The sequence below is a fragment of the Bos indicus x Bos taurus genome, chromosome 7 (genome assembly GCF_003369695.1).
Source record: "Bos indicus x Bos taurus breed Angus x Brahman F1 hybrid chromosome 7, Bos_hybrid_MaternalHap_v2.0, whole genome shotgun sequence".
Classification (NCBI taxonomy): Eukaryota; Metazoa; Chordata; class Mammalia; order Artiodactyla; family Bovidae; genus Bos; species Bos indicus x Bos taurus.
Genome location: NC_040082.1, coordinates 58,075,032 through 58,091,616, shown reverse-complemented (window position 1 = coordinate 58,091,616; position 16,585 = coordinate 58,075,032). Strand labels below are relative to the sequence as shown.

General features: G+C 47.5%; 2 protein-coding genes across 4 annotated transcripts in view; both read right to left on the bottom strand.

Annotated features, from left to right (window-relative positions):
- The window catches only part of DIAPH1 (diaphanous related formin 1), a 113,655-nt gene extending 112,875 nt beyond the window's left edge, over nt 1-780 (bottom strand). For 2 of the 3 annotated variants that reach the window (XM_027546159.1, XM_027546160.1), the window contains exon 1: nt 545-780. In XM_027546159.1, coding sequence (XP_027401960.1) covers nt 545-661 — 117 coding nt within the window. In that variant the 5' untranslated portion in view covers nt 662-780. The remainder of the gene's footprint in view (nt 1-544) is intronic. The other variant, XM_027546161.1, reaches the window with a different exon arrangement.
- Nucleotides 781-2,808: 2,028 nt separating this feature from the next.
- HDAC3 (histone deacetylase 3) lies at nt 2,809-16,528 on the bottom strand. Its single transcript, XM_027546154.1, has 15 exons — nt 16,404-16,528; nt 16,214-16,296; nt 14,744-14,886; nt 12,355-12,436; nt 12,168-12,224; nt 11,987-12,042; nt 11,466-11,599; nt 10,906-10,986; nt 10,452-10,525; nt 10,231-10,295; nt 8,464-8,553; nt 8,279-8,337; nt 7,936-8,015; nt 7,472-7,629; nt 2,809-3,461 (listed from the first exon to the last, which is right to left on the bottom strand). The coding sequence occupies exons 1-15, from the start codon at nt 16,456-16,458 to the stop codon at nt 3,392-3,394; spliced, it is 1,287 nt and encodes a 428-aa protein (XP_027401955.1). The 5' UTR covers nt 16,459-16,528; the 3' UTR covers nt 2,809-3,391.
- Nucleotides 16,529-16,585: the final 57 nt, after the last annotated feature.

Here is a 16,585-nt window from a genome sequence, read left to right as displayed (position 1 = left end):
AGGTGACACCGGGCTGAGGGCCCAGAGAGGGGACTGGGCGGGAGCAAAGTTAGCAGGTGAAAGGGATCAAGCTTGGGGAAGGAAGTGACCTTTGGAGAAGCAAATAAGAAGATACCAAAAAAGGGGGGAAGGGTAATAAGAGAAAATGGACCCAGAAAAGCACTGAGGCTAGAGATAAGAGAAGGCGTGTTCGGGTAACGGAGGAAGAAGAAAGGAAGTGGGGCTGAGAGGGAAGAGATAGGGTTGAGACTGTCCAGGGCTACGCGGGGTAAGGGCAGAACATGAGGGCGGGAAGAAGGGGGGTGAAGAAAGCCCCGAGGTTGCCAGGGCAAGAGCCGGGTGGGACTCCGGGGATCCCCGAGGTCCCAGAGCGGTCAGAGGTCGGGCTTCGGAGCCCAGCATCGAGCAAAACGAGGAAGGGAGGCGCGGGGGCGGCTCCCTAGAAACGGGCGTGCACCCCTGGGGCCAGCTGCAGAGGGTCTTCTGGGGTCCTGAGGGCGGTTAAGGGGTCAGCCTGAGGGAACCAGGTGGGAGGGACACTCACAAATTTCTTGGATTTGCCGCCGTCGCCGCCTGCCGAAGGCAGCTCGTCTGGGTTCCGGCCCTTCTTCTTGTCCCGGGTCCCCCGGCCGGGTCCCAGGCCCCCGCCGGGCGGCTCCATGTCCAGGTTTGCGTTGCTAGTGACCCCGCGCCCACGCCGCTCCCGCCCGGCAGCTCCAAGCCCGCCGCTGCCGCCGCCGCCGCCGCCCAGCAGCTTCTCAGTCCGCCGCCGCGCCCCGCCTCATTAGCATGCCGGGCTGCGCGCGCCTCATGAATATACAACGACGACGCCTCGCTCCCGCCCGCCTGCCCCACTTCCGCCCGGACCCGCAGCCCCTACCAACGAGGGAAGGGAGAGGGTGGAGGAAAGCCGCGGAAGCGCACTACCTGCCTGGCGGGCCTAACCATTTGGACTCACGTTGTGGGTGGTGAGTGGGCGGTCTCTCTGGGACAGCGCCGCCTGCCGGTTGGAGTGGCGCAGGCCTCCCTGCTCCCACGCAGTGCCCACGTGGCTGTGAAACCTAGACCCTCTCACACCCCAGAGTGTGATATTATTATGAACCAAAAAAACTGTATGAGAGAGACTTATCCTGGCAGAAAATTTAGTGCCAGGCTTTCCAGGATAATAGTTTTTATGTGTTCAATACCCATGGAGCACACGAAAAACTAAAGTGATAGCTACCATTTATGTGCCAAGAACAGAGCTTGGTTCAGGGCCAGTGCTAGAGCAAACTCTACTAGCTCTGGAGTTCAATTACCTAGTTCTAAATCCCAGGTCTACTACGTTCCATGTTCCTAATCTGGGAAAACTAGTTATTGCCACTGCTGTGCCTGAAACTTAATAATAGTTAACCATTTACCATACACTTGTTCTATGCCAGACCCTTAGCAAAAATACGACCTGTATTTTCTTACTGAATCTCCACAATGGCATGTGACAGATTCCACTAGTCTCACTATTTTAAGGACAGGAAATTTGACAATTGAAGTGACTTGCCCAAGGACACATAATTGACAAAAAAAACTAAAACCAGGTTGGTCTGATTGCCAAACCCTGTGTTTAAAGAGGATTCCTTACTGACATGAAGAACTGACTCACTGGAAAAGACCCTGATGCTGGGAAAAACTGAAGGCAGAAGGAGAAGGGGATGACAGAGGATGAGATGGTTGGATGGCATTACCAACTCAATTAACGTGAGTTTGAGTAGGCTCTGGGAGTTGGTGATGGACAGGGAAGCCTGGCGTGCTGCAGTCCATGGGGTCCCAAAGAGTTGGACACGACTGAGCGACTGAACTCAACTGAATTAACATAAACCTGAGTGAAAAGAACAGGCATTCTCCAAAAGTGTGTTCTTTGCTCTACTATCTTGATTCTTCCCTCACCAATTTCCTCTATTCACCCAACTACATCTGGTCCTTTGTGTGAAAAGCATGTGGCACCCAGTAGGCCTTCAAACTCTGGACTTAATTATCGTGCTCACAACCAGCAAAAGACTTCAACTGCATGTTCCTGGAGGACAGCCAGTGACTCACTAGGGAGGCGCCAGCGCTCAATCTAGGGTCTGGTATGTTACAAGGAGTCTGCCAAAATGGCTGGCTCCTAAATCTGACCTTCAGCTTTTACCTTGCACTTTCTAATTGCCTGATGGAAAGTTGCATAGGACTGCCCAGCCCACACTTCAAACTCAAATTTGTCCACAACAGTCCCAAACAGCTACTTACTTTCTAAGCTAGAGTGCTGAGAAACAGACAGGATCAAAGCATGGAAGGAGTGATCCAGGTATTACTTTTCTTTCCCATACCATTGTCTACATCTACTAAAGCATTTCTCTTCCTTCCTACTGGACTGTAAACTCCAGGGAAGAGTCCAAATTTGTGGCTACTATAGTATCCAGCATCATTCTTCACATAAACAATGAAGGTAATGAGCAACTGCTTATATCAGGCACTGTGTTAAGTACCTGACATGTTTCCTCAGTGTATCTTAACTAGCATCACCAATCCAAACACCAGGACTAAAAACCTGAAGTCATCCTCTATTCCCTCTCTTAAGCTACTAATCTTCCCAGGTTTGTCTAACTCTTAATTAAAATGCTCTATTAATGCCCTATATATGAGTAAGATAATCCATGTAAAATCCATATGCACAGGTACTAATGTAAGTGTTAACTATGTTAACTATGATTTTTACTATATACATCATTATCCCATTTCCTCTCTTCATACACACGCAGCTAGTAAAAAGAATATTCCTAGAAAGGCAAAAGGTACAAAAAATACCAACTTGGTTTATTGGATAAAAAGAGTGGTAAAATGGACATAAAACCAAAAGTCAGAACAAGACATTTTCACATCCTCCCCCATCTCAAAACCGTACTTCCCATCATCTGGGTTAGGATGTTAAGGAGCCAGAGCCCCCTAAAATCCTTTACTCTTCACCTGCACTGGAAGCAAGGCCTGTAGTAGGAGAACCCAGGAGAGGAGGAGGTCAAAGGCAACCTTACTCCTGTCTGCCCCTTCACTCCTAAAGTCTCCGGATTGGAGGGAAGTAGGGAAGGAATAAGCGAGCCAAAAGGGCTAGGACTGGCCTCCAGGGCCCAAGCCCAGGCTGTCCTAGAGATGGCTATCCTTGTCCCTATTCAATCCTTAATAGGTACCATTCTCAGGCCTTGAGGGAGAGAAGAAAGGGGATAGTTGGTTCAAGAACCAGATGTGGTCTCCAAACCCTCCCCCAGGGTTGGTAAAAGCTCTGAAAGTAACCTGACTAGGGGTGGGAAAACCACACTTTTTCCCTCCCACCCAACCAAGAGGTAAAAAGGAATTCCTGGGGACATAGCAAGCCCAGCTCCTCTTAAATCTCCACGTCGCTTTCCTTGTCGTTGTCATGATCTCCATCATAGAATTCATTGGGCGCCTCTGGCCTACAAAGCAAGGGAAGAGAGAAAGAGAGGTCAGGCTCTCACTCTCCAAGTTCCATCTTCTCCCACGTAGGCACCCTGTCTGGAGCCACTTCTCAGGCCCCCACTGTCAGGGAACCACTCCTCTCCTTCTGTTGGTAGAGACTGCTTGCTATTCATTCATCCACTCACGTAGTCAATAAACATTTCCTGACAGACTACTCTGTGCCAGACACTGTCATAAGCCTTAGCGAGACAGGAGAGAATAAACCAGACGACATTTCTGCCTATCCTCAAAAAACTTACCTAATAAATGAGGCTGACAATAACTAACAGAGTAAAAACAAAAACACGGTAATTTCAGATGGTGGAAAGCACTATGAATAAAATGAAATAAAGGGATGTGACTAAGAGTTATGGGAGGAAAAGGGTAAAATTTCAGACAGGATTATTAGGAACAGTTGTTTTGACTAGGTAAGACCTGAAGACTAAGAAGCTGGACAGGCAAATATCTCAGGAAGATGACTTCAAGCTGTAAGAAAACCAAGTACAGAAGTTATAAGGTTATAAGGCAGACAGGTGAGAGAAGTGAGAGAAGGAGGTCAAGACAGCTAGAAGAGAGAGAGTCATTAGAAATGAGACCAGGGATGAGGGTAAGGGCCAGCACGCAGGGCCTTTTAAAGTCATCGTCAGAAATTTGGACTTTCTTCTAAGCACAATAGAAAGGAGCACTTTTAGTAGAGGAGTTGCTGCTGCTGCTGCTGCTGCTAAGTCACTTCAGTCGTGTCCGACTGTGTGTGACCCCATAGACGGCAGCCCACTAGGCTCCCCAGTCCCTGTGATTCTCCAGGCAAGAACACTGGAGTGGGTCACCATTTCCTCCTCCAGTGCATGAAAGTGAAAAGTGAAAGGGAAGTCGCTCAGTCGTGTCCGACTCCTAGCGACCCCATGAACTGCAGGCTACCAGGCTCCTCCGCCCATGGGATTTTCCAGGCAAGAGTACTGGAGTGGGGTGCCATAGCCTTCTCCAAGGAGAGTAGTGACATACTGTACACCTGTATGTAGTGGGTGAAGGGATATGAAAGCGATACAAGGCCTGATATGTACCCAATTCTGATGTCTTTTTGGAAAACTATTCTCTGGGAGAATATGAATAACTAAGTTAGCTTGCCCATAGCTGTTAACTGTGAAAGAAGGGAGAAAGTCATCAAAGAGAAGTGGGGAACAAAATCAGGAAAGACTCCCTCTGCCTGGAGAGCAGAGTCTCAGTTACCTCTAAGTGTGCAAGGGTAAAAGGTGAGGAGTCAGAGACTCGGGTTTGAATCTCAGCCCTGGTATTTAACTTGCTGTGAGAACTTAGGAAAGCTACTTAACCTCTCTGAACCTTAGATTCCTTTTCTGTTAATTTAAGAATAGCACCTCTCAGGGTTGTCGGATGGCAAGAGAATGAAGACTTGATGGCATTGTATCATGTATAATTTAATATAAATATCATATCCTATATAGCTGATATGCTACAAGCATCAAAGATAAGGAACTCAGTGGGTAGTCCAACAGTAACAGGGCTTAGGACAGGAAGAGGCCAGAGGCTTCTGCTGGCTGTTGAGAACAGGCTGTATAATGCAAAGACAAGGCCCAGATACCAGCCTGGAATCACAGATGAAAAAAACAAACTTTTCCAAAAGGAAGAAACTGAAAAACAGATTTTTAAGAAGATCAATTTCCAGAAGTCAAGCCTCAGAGACCTGGAGAAGCTGAGATGGAGATGAGGGGTCAAAAATGATCCCTGAGGCCAGATATTCAGATACATCCTTAACCAAGAGAGGAAATGAAGGGGTGCACATGGAGGAGAAGGGTTGGAGTGGTCCCAAGAGTCTAAGCTGTAAAGCCCAGGTCCAGCAGAGAGATCTGGAAGTATGAACTCTTAAGACAGAGAGAAAATTCTGGAAAGGACTGAGAAGCCCATCAGACTCTGCAGCAGAGTCGACTCAGACTTCTTAACAGTGCGTGGGAGCAGGACCAGGTGTCCTGCAAACATCCAGCTGTGGTTATCCCCAGTCACATAAGGAAATCTGTTCTCTATTAAATGCATCTGTTTCTGCACTTCTGGGTTTTCTTGTCTTTTTCCTTCATTTTTCAGAAAAGCTTGTTTCAGCTTTTGTGTTTTTTTTAAGTCTATTCTGGTTGGTTTTTCCCCTAATTCAGTGCATCTGTAAATATTTTAATATGTATCTCAGGAAGGTAAAGATTTTTAAAAAAACACACATACACACAATACAACTATCACACCTGAAAAAATTAACAGAGGAAAGAAATCTAAGGGCCTTACAACAGCAGTATATGTACAGTGACCTGTCCAGCTTGGAATCTGGAAGGAGTTAGTAAAATGCTGGCAAGAATATAAACTGTTATAGACTGTCTGGAAGGCAATTTGGCAACAAATAAAAAAAAACTTTACTGCACACAGCCTTTGACCTAGCAACAACAAGTCTAGGAATCTAACCCATTCAAGCACTCAAAGATGTATATTTACGGGGATTCACTGCTACATTCTTTGTAATAGTGAAAAAAACAGGAAATAATGTAAATGCCTGTCAATGGCACTTGGTTAAATTATGCTATGTCCACACAATGGAATATTATACAACTAATTAATGAAGCAGATTTTTATATATATTGGCACAGAAAGATACACTGGTAAAAAAAAAAACTTGGAAATTGTAGAACATGTACAGAATGATCCAACTTTTATTTAAAAAAAAAAAAGGTTGCACAACACTGAAAATGAGTGTATGTGTGCCCTTGTGTTTATACATAAATGTTGAACAGTGCAATTGTAATCTACAGAAACTGGAACATGGACTTAGAACTGGACATGGAACATGAAACTTAGAACTGGACATGGAACAACAGACTGGTTCCAACTCAGGAAAGGAGTACGTCAAGCATGTATATTGTCACCCTGCTTATTTTACTTATATGCAGAGTATATCGTGAGAAACGCTGGGCTGAATGAAGCACAAGCTGGAATCAAGATTGCTGGGAGAAATATCAATAACCTCAGATATGCAGATGACACCACCACCCTGATGGCAGAAAGTGAAGAACTAAAGAGCCTCTTGATGAAAGTGAAAGAGGAGAGTGGAAAAGTTGGCTTAAAGCTCAACATTCAGAAAACGAAGATCATGGCATCTGGGTCTCATCACTTCATAGCAAATACATGGGGAAACAGTGGAAACAGTGACAGACTTTATTTTTCTGGGCTCCAAAATCACTGCAGATGGTGACTGCAGCCATGAAATTAAAAGACGCTTACTCCTTGGAAGAAAAGTTATGACCAACCTAGACAGCATATTAAAAAGCAGAGACATTACTTTGCCAACAAAGGTCCATCTAGTCAAGGCTACGGTTTTTCCACTAGTCATGTATGGATGTGACAGCTGGACTATAAAGAAAGCTGAGCGCAGAAGAATTGATGCTTTTGAACTGTGGTGTTGGACAAGACTCTTGAGAGTGCCCTGGACTGCAAGGAGATCCAACCAGTCCATCCTGAAAGAGTTCAATCCTGGGTATTCATTGGAAGGACTGATGTTGAAGCTGAAACTCCAATACTTTGACCACCTGATGTGAAGAGCTGACTCATTGGAAAAGACCCTGATGCTGGGAAAGACTGAAGGCAGGAGGAGAAGGGGACAACAGAGGATGAGATGGTTGGATGGCATCACCAACTCAATGGACATGAGTTTGAGTAAACTCTGGGAGTTAGTGATGGACAGGGAGGCCTGGTGCGCTGCAGTCCATGGGGTCACAAAGAGTCAGACACGACTGAGCAACTGAACTGAACTGAAAAGTTTTACAATAAATGTATGTCACTTACATCATTAAATCAGGGCAAAAAAAAAAGTATGGGATGGTTGTATACTGAAGAAGGTAAACTGAGGACAATTAGACTAATGCTGTCTAACTTACTTTTTCCCTCTTAACTTCCCCCAAAGCTTGCTGGAATTCCCCGCTCTTATGTCCCTGCTCCAGACCTGCTGTAGTTTTCCTCGGGACCCCTCTCCTCCGCATCAGCCTCATCAGTCCTGTCGTAGGTTAGGAGGTCTGCCGGCACATCGTGAATCTGGACACTAGGTGCATGGTTCAGCATCTTCAGGTTTTCAAAGATTGTCTGGCGGATCTGGTCCAGATACTGGTTGGGGATGAGGAACAGACAATGAGCAGCTCCCAGTGACTCCCAGGATGTCAATGCTTGTAGCTGCCTTTTGTCCCTGCAGTCCTAGTTGCAGTCCCATTTTGCATCTTAGTTGGAATCCCCCAGCTGGTAACTGTCCCTCCTCCCAACCCTGACTGCCTGTGCTTTCACCGGGGCTGCCTCCTAGCTGATAACAGAGATAGTGATGGCTGAGATTCTCTTCCCTGGTTTTTCTGATTTCCCACATCCTGGACCTTTCCTGGGCTCCTCCACCCTTGTGCTCAGCTTCTTCAAGCTGCTGACCTGGCGTGAATTCTGATTCTCGATGCGGGTGCTGACATCCGGATGGAGCGTGAAGTCCGGGGCAAAGTACTCGAAGTATTCTTGGGGAAAAAGGAGGAGACATGATGGCTCCAACAGACACAGGCAGGTCCCAAGAGTTGCCTATCTCTTTCCTTTCCATCCAAAACCCCCACATAACATCTCAACCTTTTTCCCCGCTCTGGGCCCAGGGGTTTAGTCTGCAGAATTCTGAGAAAGTCAAACTTCCCACCCACTTTCAAACCAGGCCATTCTATGGTCTTGTGAGAATGGCCTTCTTGCTGTGGAGGCATGGTCCCCCTTGCATGTGTGGAATGGTCCTTACCGCTATAGGGAAGCTCTTCACTAATGGCCTCTTCTACCAGCAGCGATGTCTCATATGTCCTGAAACAAACCAGCAGAGCAGGGCAGGCTGAGCGAGAGGGCTGAAAGGTCCACTGGCCATCTCTCAGGGAGAGCCCCTAGCTCACACTGTACAAGGGAGAGGAGGAAAAATGGGGGCATGCTCACCAGCAGCGGGCAACATTCCGGACAGTGTAGCCACCACCACCTAGCACCAGTAGAGGGATATTGAAGCTCTTGACATATTCAACGCATTCCCTGTTAAAAGAAACCAGAGTAATGGGGTGGAGGAAGTTACCGAAAGCCAGAGAACACACTTCTAGAGACTAACTGGAAAGGGGTACAAGGAAACTAGAAATGTTCTGTATCTACTAACGCATATATATGGAATTTAGAAAGATGCTAACAATAACCCTGTGTACGAGACAGCAAAAGAGACACTGATGTATAGAACAGTCTTATGGACTCTGTTACAGAGGGAGAGGGTGGGAAGATTTGGGAGAATGGCATTGAAACATGTATAATATCATGTATGAAACGAGTTGCCAGTCCAGGTTCGATGCACGATACTGGATGCTTGGGGCTAGTGCGCTGGGACGACCCAGAGGGATGGTATGGAGAGGGAGGAGGGAGGAGGGTTCAGGATGGGGAACACATGTATACCTGTGGCGGATTCATTTTGATATTTGGCAAAACTAATACAATTTGTAAAGTTTAAAAAAAAAAAAAATGTCCTGTATCTTGATCTTGGTAGTGAAAATCATTGAGTTATATCCCTGAGATATGTGCACTTTATTGTCTGCACGTTGTGTCTCAGTGAAATTTAAAACAGAGTGCACTCTCACCTCTGTCCTGCTCAGCACCCACCCTGGCACCCCCCCTGTTAATCAACTAGTCTCACCAATGTACCAGCAAGTGCTGTCAGTTTAGCCACCAAAATATAACTCACATCACCTACCTCTCTCCACTGCCACCTCCTCCAACTTAGCCCCCTAAGACAACACCAAGAGCTCCCTAACTGGTCTTCTCAATTCCACTCCTGTGTGCCCAGCCTTACCACAAACCGTTCTCCATTCAGCACTCAGAGCAGTTGGTTTTTTTTTGGCCATGCCACAAGGCATGTGAGATCTTACTTCCCCAACTAGGGATCAAGCCCATGCCTCTTGCAGTGGAAGTTCAGAGTCCTAACCACTGAACTGACAGGGAAAGCTGGATCATGTCACTTCCCTGCTTAAAACCTGTCAACAGTTTCCTAACACATCTGAAATATAATCCAGACTTCTTAGCAAGGTCTAAAGGCTCTGCACGACCCCAGCGCTGCCAACTTCTCAGATATCACCTCAAACCACCTCCAGCCTGCTCTGTATTCCACCTGACTGGTTTTACTTCATCTCCTCCACGATACCCCTCTGCCCTGTCTCAGCGTGTCTGCATGTGCTCTTCTCACCGCTTGGGATGGACCGCTCTATGTTCCTCTTATGGCTCACTCCTTTTAGGCTCCAGGTCTCAGCTCAGAATTTTGGAAAATTCTTTCCAAATCATGGTATCTCAAGTAGTTTCTCCACTGTTATCCCGTATCTTAGCTTTCTATCTTTTTCTTCCATAGAATTTATAACAATCTGCCTGTCTTGTTTGCTTACTTATAGTTTTGCCTGTTTCCTAGGCTGAACCGTAAACTCCATGGGAGTTCCCTGACTGCTTCCCCATCTCCTAGTACAATGCCTGGAACACAACAGGTGCTTAAAAAAAACCTAATGTGAATTTTGCCAACCGGGGAACACTGCTTAAGATGACACTGCTGGTTCAAAGTACAACATGTAGCTATTTTTGAGTCCCAAAAGGAGGTGAGGCCTGTTTCCCAGCTACCCCTGTTCCATGGATTGAGGCCCAAGGCCACTTGAAAACCTGGAGGAGTGGAAGAAGAGCAGTTCTCACCCGTGTCCTCGAATGCTGAGGTTGAAGCAGCCCAATCGATCACAGCCCAGAGAGTCAGCTCCACACTGCAAAAATCAAAACCCCAGGTGGCTGCAGTGAGAGAACTACTCAGAATGTCACCAATGTCCTTCACTTCCCTTCCCCCACCAGCCTAGGGATTCTCCTCTTTCCTGCTCTCTTCCCTCAAGCCTGAGTGCCTGAGGAGGCACGGACAGTATTACCTGGAGCACAATGCACGTGGGTTGGTAGAAGTCCACCACCTGGTTGATAACTGGCTGGAAAAGGTGCTTGTAACCTGGGAGAGGGCCAAAGATGGGCACCTGGCACCCCAAGGGGATGGGGAGACAGGGAACAAAAGGAAAAAGGGGGTTCAGAGAGCGTGTAGCCCAGGAAAGGGGCAACCCAAAGGGACAACCATTGGTTCCGAACTTCTGGGTGGGGAAGTTCATGAGACTTCTGGAGGGACTGATGGAAGCTAATGACCTTTTTCCCAGAAAAATGCACATACACACAATATGTTGCATACAATTTCCGGGGAGTTCATGGTCCCTCTGAAGGCCATTCATCCTGAAGGACACCTGGCCCAACAGTAGACAATACCAGGCAGAAGAGGTTAACTCAAGGAGAGAGAGAGAGAAGGAGCCTAGTGAGCAGGAAGAAGACTTTAGTACGTACTCTGGTCATCAATGCCGTCCCGCAGGGGTACGTTGAGGCAGTAGTAGCGGCCACTCTCTGCTCCAACTTCATACATGTCACCTGTGGGGGACAGTGAGGGTGGGGGCGCCAGCTGCTTCAACCCCACCATGTACTCTGAGGGCCTCTCACTCCATCTATGTACGTCCGCCACATACTCCCTCAAACTACTAAGTCTCTTGCAGCTTGTGTTCATTCAGCAGATACTCTCAGAGGGCCTACTATGAGCCAAGCTGTGAACTAGGTATGGGGATACAGCAGGAAAAAGAACTAATGAAATAAATGAAATCCCACCAAGCTCATATTCTTGGGAGGTAGGCATGATTACATGGGAGACAGTAAACAAAACAAAACCCCACAATAAATTCAAACAGCAATCAGTGCTTGAAAAGAAAAAGCAGAGTGATGTGACAGAGTAACAGGGTGATCAGGAAAGGTTTCTCCAAGGAGGGGCCACCTGAACTGAGACCTGAGCCTGCGGAGGAGGCAGTCATGGTAAGAGCTGAGGAGTATGAAGGGGACAGGCATTCCTATTTCCATACCTGTGCCAGGGAAGAAGTAGTTTCCGTATTTGTGGAAAGATACTGTCATGACCCGGTCAGTGAGGTAGAAGGCTTCCTGAACCCCATCGCCGTGGTGGATGTCAATATCAATGTAGAGCACCCGAGGGTGGTACCTGGGGTGAAGGCAAAGCCAGCGTCTGAGGTAGAGGTGAACCCCAGGAGGAAAAGCCCCCAACCCACTCCTCCCAAACACAAGGCCAGAAATTATGAAGAGTCTACTTTGGCCCAAGTCACCTGAAACCTAATACTACCAGTTCCCTAAGGGCAACCCTGGGGCTCCAGCCTGGAGGCAGGGACAGGAGAGGGATGTGCAGAGAAGGCTGAAATGTGAGCAGGCAGCGGGGAATCTGCAGCAGAGCACAGGAAGAGGCAGCCTGAGAAAAGCATCAAGAACTTGGGAGAAGCTAGTGTGGGGCTGGAGGTCAGGGTCAGGGCCAGGACAGTCTCAGACCTCAGCCAAGAGCCTCGTAAGTGGCCCCATCTCCTCCCAGGCTACTTACTTGAGCAGCTCCAGGATGCCAATCACAATGTCATTAACATAGCAGAAACCAGAAGCCTATGGTAAGATAGTATAGTGGTATTACAAAGAGGAACAATTCCTCCACCCAGCTGCCCCCCAACTGCCATCCTGATCTCCTACCCTAGCAGAGCTGTTGTCTCCCCCATTACCTCCTCACTCACCTCAAACTTCTTGGCGTGGTGCAGACCACCAGCCCAGTTAATGGCAATATCACAGATCTGAAAGACAAACACCCAACTCATAGTCCTTCTCCTGCCCAGCCCCAAAGCTGGGAGCTCAGGATCATGGTTAAGGCCTGGGATTCAGGGACCCACAGAAAGGGGGAAACAGGACTCGGGGTATAGCTACCTTGTTGTTCAGCTGGGTTGCTCCTTGCAGAGATGCGCCTGTGTAACGGGAGCAGAACTCAAACAGCCCGGGAAACACGGGGCTGCAGGAAGAAGAGCAAGTCGGAGCCCTTTTTCCTCTGTCCACTTCCTTCCTTCACCTTTCTCCCCAGCCCAAAGCCCTTTAGTCTCCTTTCTTCAATAACCCCGTCTGCCCCTCCTACATACATACCCAAGTTACCTGCAAATTTATTCAACAAATATTTTGGACCAAACCACATACTGAGACTTGTTCAAGGCACTGGATGGGAAGTAGAGAAGCGCAGTGACAGCAGTGCTAATTGCACCAAGAGCATTCCCAGGGCCCAAGGCGGTGGCCTGAGGGTGGACCTTACATTCCCAGACCTATAAAGTGAACTCAAAACTAGCAGGAGCAATAACACAAAAAAACAAGAAAGCTCCCAAGACAGCATGTGCCTGAACAACCCAATGAGCAGGGTAGTGTGTGCGGGACAGACCTCTGGGGCTGGTGTGGTAAAGAAAGCCTTCATGGCATGAAGCTTTGTGGTGGCTTGAAGGCTGCGAAGGCCCTGGAGAGGCTGACTGGAGAACAAAGGGTATTCTGAGAAGACACCCTGTGCAGCAGAGATGTGGGGATAAGGTTGGGAAGGCGCTCAGTGCCAGCCTAAGGAGTCGGCCTCAATTCTCCAGCCGAGGCTGCTTCTACTGGTAGGCTCTTTTGGGGAAACCAATTGGTGTAATGTTTAAAAACCTAGCCTCTGGACCTGATCCCGCCACTGCCACTGTCCAGGCTAAGTTATCAATATCTCCTCAAATTTCAATGTATGTACTTAATGCTTACCATCATGAAAAGGACTATTACATCTCAGGGTTGGTGTAAGAATTAAGTGGATATACCAGGAATCCTCAGCACAGCAGAGTTAATTACTCAAGAAACTGTAGCTATTGTAGGAAACTATAGGATCAACAGCCTCATTTCTTCAAAAAATAAATTCAAGGAATTCCCTGGCAATCTAGTGGTTAGGACTCCATGTTTTCACTGCTGGGGGCCTGGGTTCAATTCCTGGTCAGGGAACTAAGGTCCTGCAAGCCAAGGCATGGCAAAAATAAATAAATAAATTCAAAGGCGAGAAGGAAACATTAAGGGTTAAAAGTCTTACAAGATGGAGCCACCAAATACAATATGTGGACCTTGTTTAAATCCTAATTTAAATAAATCAACTGCAAAAAAGAAAAAAATGTGAGAAAATTGGAGAAATTTAAGTACTAACTGCATATTTGATGATATAAATTACTGTTGATTTTTCAGGTGTGATGATACTATGCGTTTTTTTAAAGAGTATCATTTGGAGATATATAGTAACATATTTATAGACAAAAGGGAGTGACATCTCAAATTAGCTTTAAAATAACCTAACGTGCGGGGACACAGATGAAGCAAGATTAGCCATCTGCTCTAAGTGTTGCAGCTCGGTGATAGATAGATGGGGGTTCACTGTACTATTCTACTTGCAGAAATGTTTAAAATTTTCCCTAATAAATAAAAAGTTTAAAAATGAATGGAGCAGATGGCAGCTGTTGTGGCCACTCTCTTTTAGTGGATGCAGACTAGAATGGAAGCAAGGATCATGGTTTATCTTTGTTGGCCACCTTTTCCCCACAAGACCTAACTCTGAGCTGACTTCTCATATGAAATAAACTCAATATAAACGTGGTCGTACCTAAACACTCTCTTGCTTTTTAAAACCCTCCAATGACTTCTCCCTACTCTAGAAGTTAAAAACCCCAATTCATAATAGGACTGTTTATTTTTTAAAGGCCCTACCTATCTCTTTAGACACAATTCAGATCACTCTTTAGATTTTGGGTGGCCTTTTTTCTGTTCCCTAAATAAGTCACACTCTGTCCTAATGCAGACCCTTAGGGCATGTTGTCCCTACTTCCCATTCCTCCCCTCATCCTCCATCCTCCCAACTATCTTTCACCTAATTACTTCCTACTTTCTTTAGAACTCAGCCCAATCTTCATTACTTCCTCTAGGAAGCTGCCACTGACCCGCCCCAGCCCAGGCTAGATAATTCTCCCATGTCTGCCCTCTCATTGTCATGTACCGCTCCTCTAGAGGACTTAGCACAAGGGCTATATTAAAATTGTGTTGCTTTGTTTATCATTGCATCCCTAGCACTTAGCACAGGGCCTGGCCTAGAGCCAATAATCAATCAATATTTGTTGAATAAGCAAACAAGTAAATGATGATTCATTGACAAGTATCCCCCCCTCCCCACCCCTACATATCTTCCCACTGCTGCCATGAGACCTCACTGGAGTATTCTCACTGAAATGCCTGGCATCAAGGTGCCTGGCATCAAAGGTCCCAGTTCTCCCCTTACCAGTCATCGCCCACGTTGAAGGCATTAAGGCTCTTGGTAAAGCCTTGCATATTGGTGGGGCTGACTCTCTGCAGGAAGTCAATGTAGTCCTCAGAGTGGAAGCGGCACATGTCATGCTGGGAGGCCTGGTATGGCTTGAAGACCTTGAGAGGGAAACACAAGATAAAGTCAGGCAGGGTCAGTCCTACTCATCCGGCTGAGACTGACCACACTGAGCCCAGCCCTGGGGACTATCCAAAACCACACACAGCAGTCCCCTCGCCCCCTCCTCCCAATCCTTGTTATTCTATGAGACAAAGGTCCATGAAGAAGGGAGACTCTGATTAGCTTGGGAGTTTCTTATGATCAAGCCCTCTAAAGACCACTGGGCCTGCCTTTTCCTTCCTAACTCCAGCCCAGCCTTTTCTCCCTTCTCAAACCTTAACTCCCTTAACCTGCCCTGTTCCCTGGCTCTCCTATTCCTGATTCTCTTCATACTCATCTCCCCTGGGTGCTGACTCTGTCCTCTCTCTCCTCTGAGTTCTTCTTAATTTTGGAATCAAATAATATGGGACACACAACAACCTTCTAATTAAAACTCAAGATGCCCAGGTGCTAAGCCAGAGATTTATTAGGTCTTGAGAGAGGGTCACACACTTTATAAATTGGACAAGAGCAAAAAATTTTCCCTCCCCAGAAAATGCTCACAGGCACACATAGGCAAACAATTTCAAGAGTCAGAGATTCAGGCATTAACATCACCTCAGTCGTTTCTATGATCAATTCACTAGTCTGTGGCTCAGCACGAGCAGTGGACACTCATTCATACTACTGGCTAATTCCCCTTGGATTGCATAAGGGCCGTATGTTATGATCCCATATCACACTGCTATAAATTCCAAGCCAGAGACAGACAGGATGTGTATACAGGGGGAGATGGAGGGATGAGTAGTAATTAAGTGGAACTCTGTGTGGGGGCGGGGGTATTCTAGATTGAAAAGGGAATATCCAGGACACCTCCAACTGTCCTCCACACACATACACATTTACACACAGGGCTGCAAAGTCCTCCCTAGAACTCTAGCTTGGCGGTGGAGAGAGGTGGCAGAGGAAAAGGGGTGGGAAATGAGGGTAAACCTCACATCCAAATACACTGAGCCAGCCGCTTTCCCTTCTCTGAGGCCACAGAACTGTCCTAAGATGCAAGAGAGGGAAATACTCTGTGTCTGCAAACAAGCTCCACTCCACCCTAACCGTAGGCCAAAGTTTGGTCCACTTGGGGTCAGAAGGTGGCCGACCTAAAAACTAACTTTCATTAAGTCAGTGGATGCACCCACCAACACTCTGCATATGGGGGTGCTCCTGGTTCCTTCTATCCACCTCCCCCCTGCCAGGGGTGGGTCACTCTTGATGCATTCAGTGCAGCCTACCTATCCCTAAGGCCGCAGCTCGTCCCCACCCTCAATCCCCAGCAGAAGCCGTGAGACTCACGATCATCTTCTTATAGAGGCCGTAGTGCAGGACCAGACTATGAGTCAATGCCAAGCGATGGGGCTTCATAGGGTGACCAGCCCCTGGGGGTGGGAGAAGAGAGTTCGTCAGTACCCATCCCTGGAGTTGTAGGCCCGGCTTCGAAACCTCCGCGTCCCGAAATCCCTCGCGTGCAATGTTGCTCCCTCACCGTAGTGGAAGTTGCCCACGTCGGGGTCGTAGAAATAAGCCACAGTCTTGGCCATGGTGCCGGCGGGACCAGGCCCCGCGCCTCCGCCGCCAGCCTGGCCGCCTGCCCCACCCCCAGCCTTGCGTGCTGCGTAAGCACGCTGCCTGCCTCTGCGGAACCAGGAAACCCAAGCCCGACTCCCC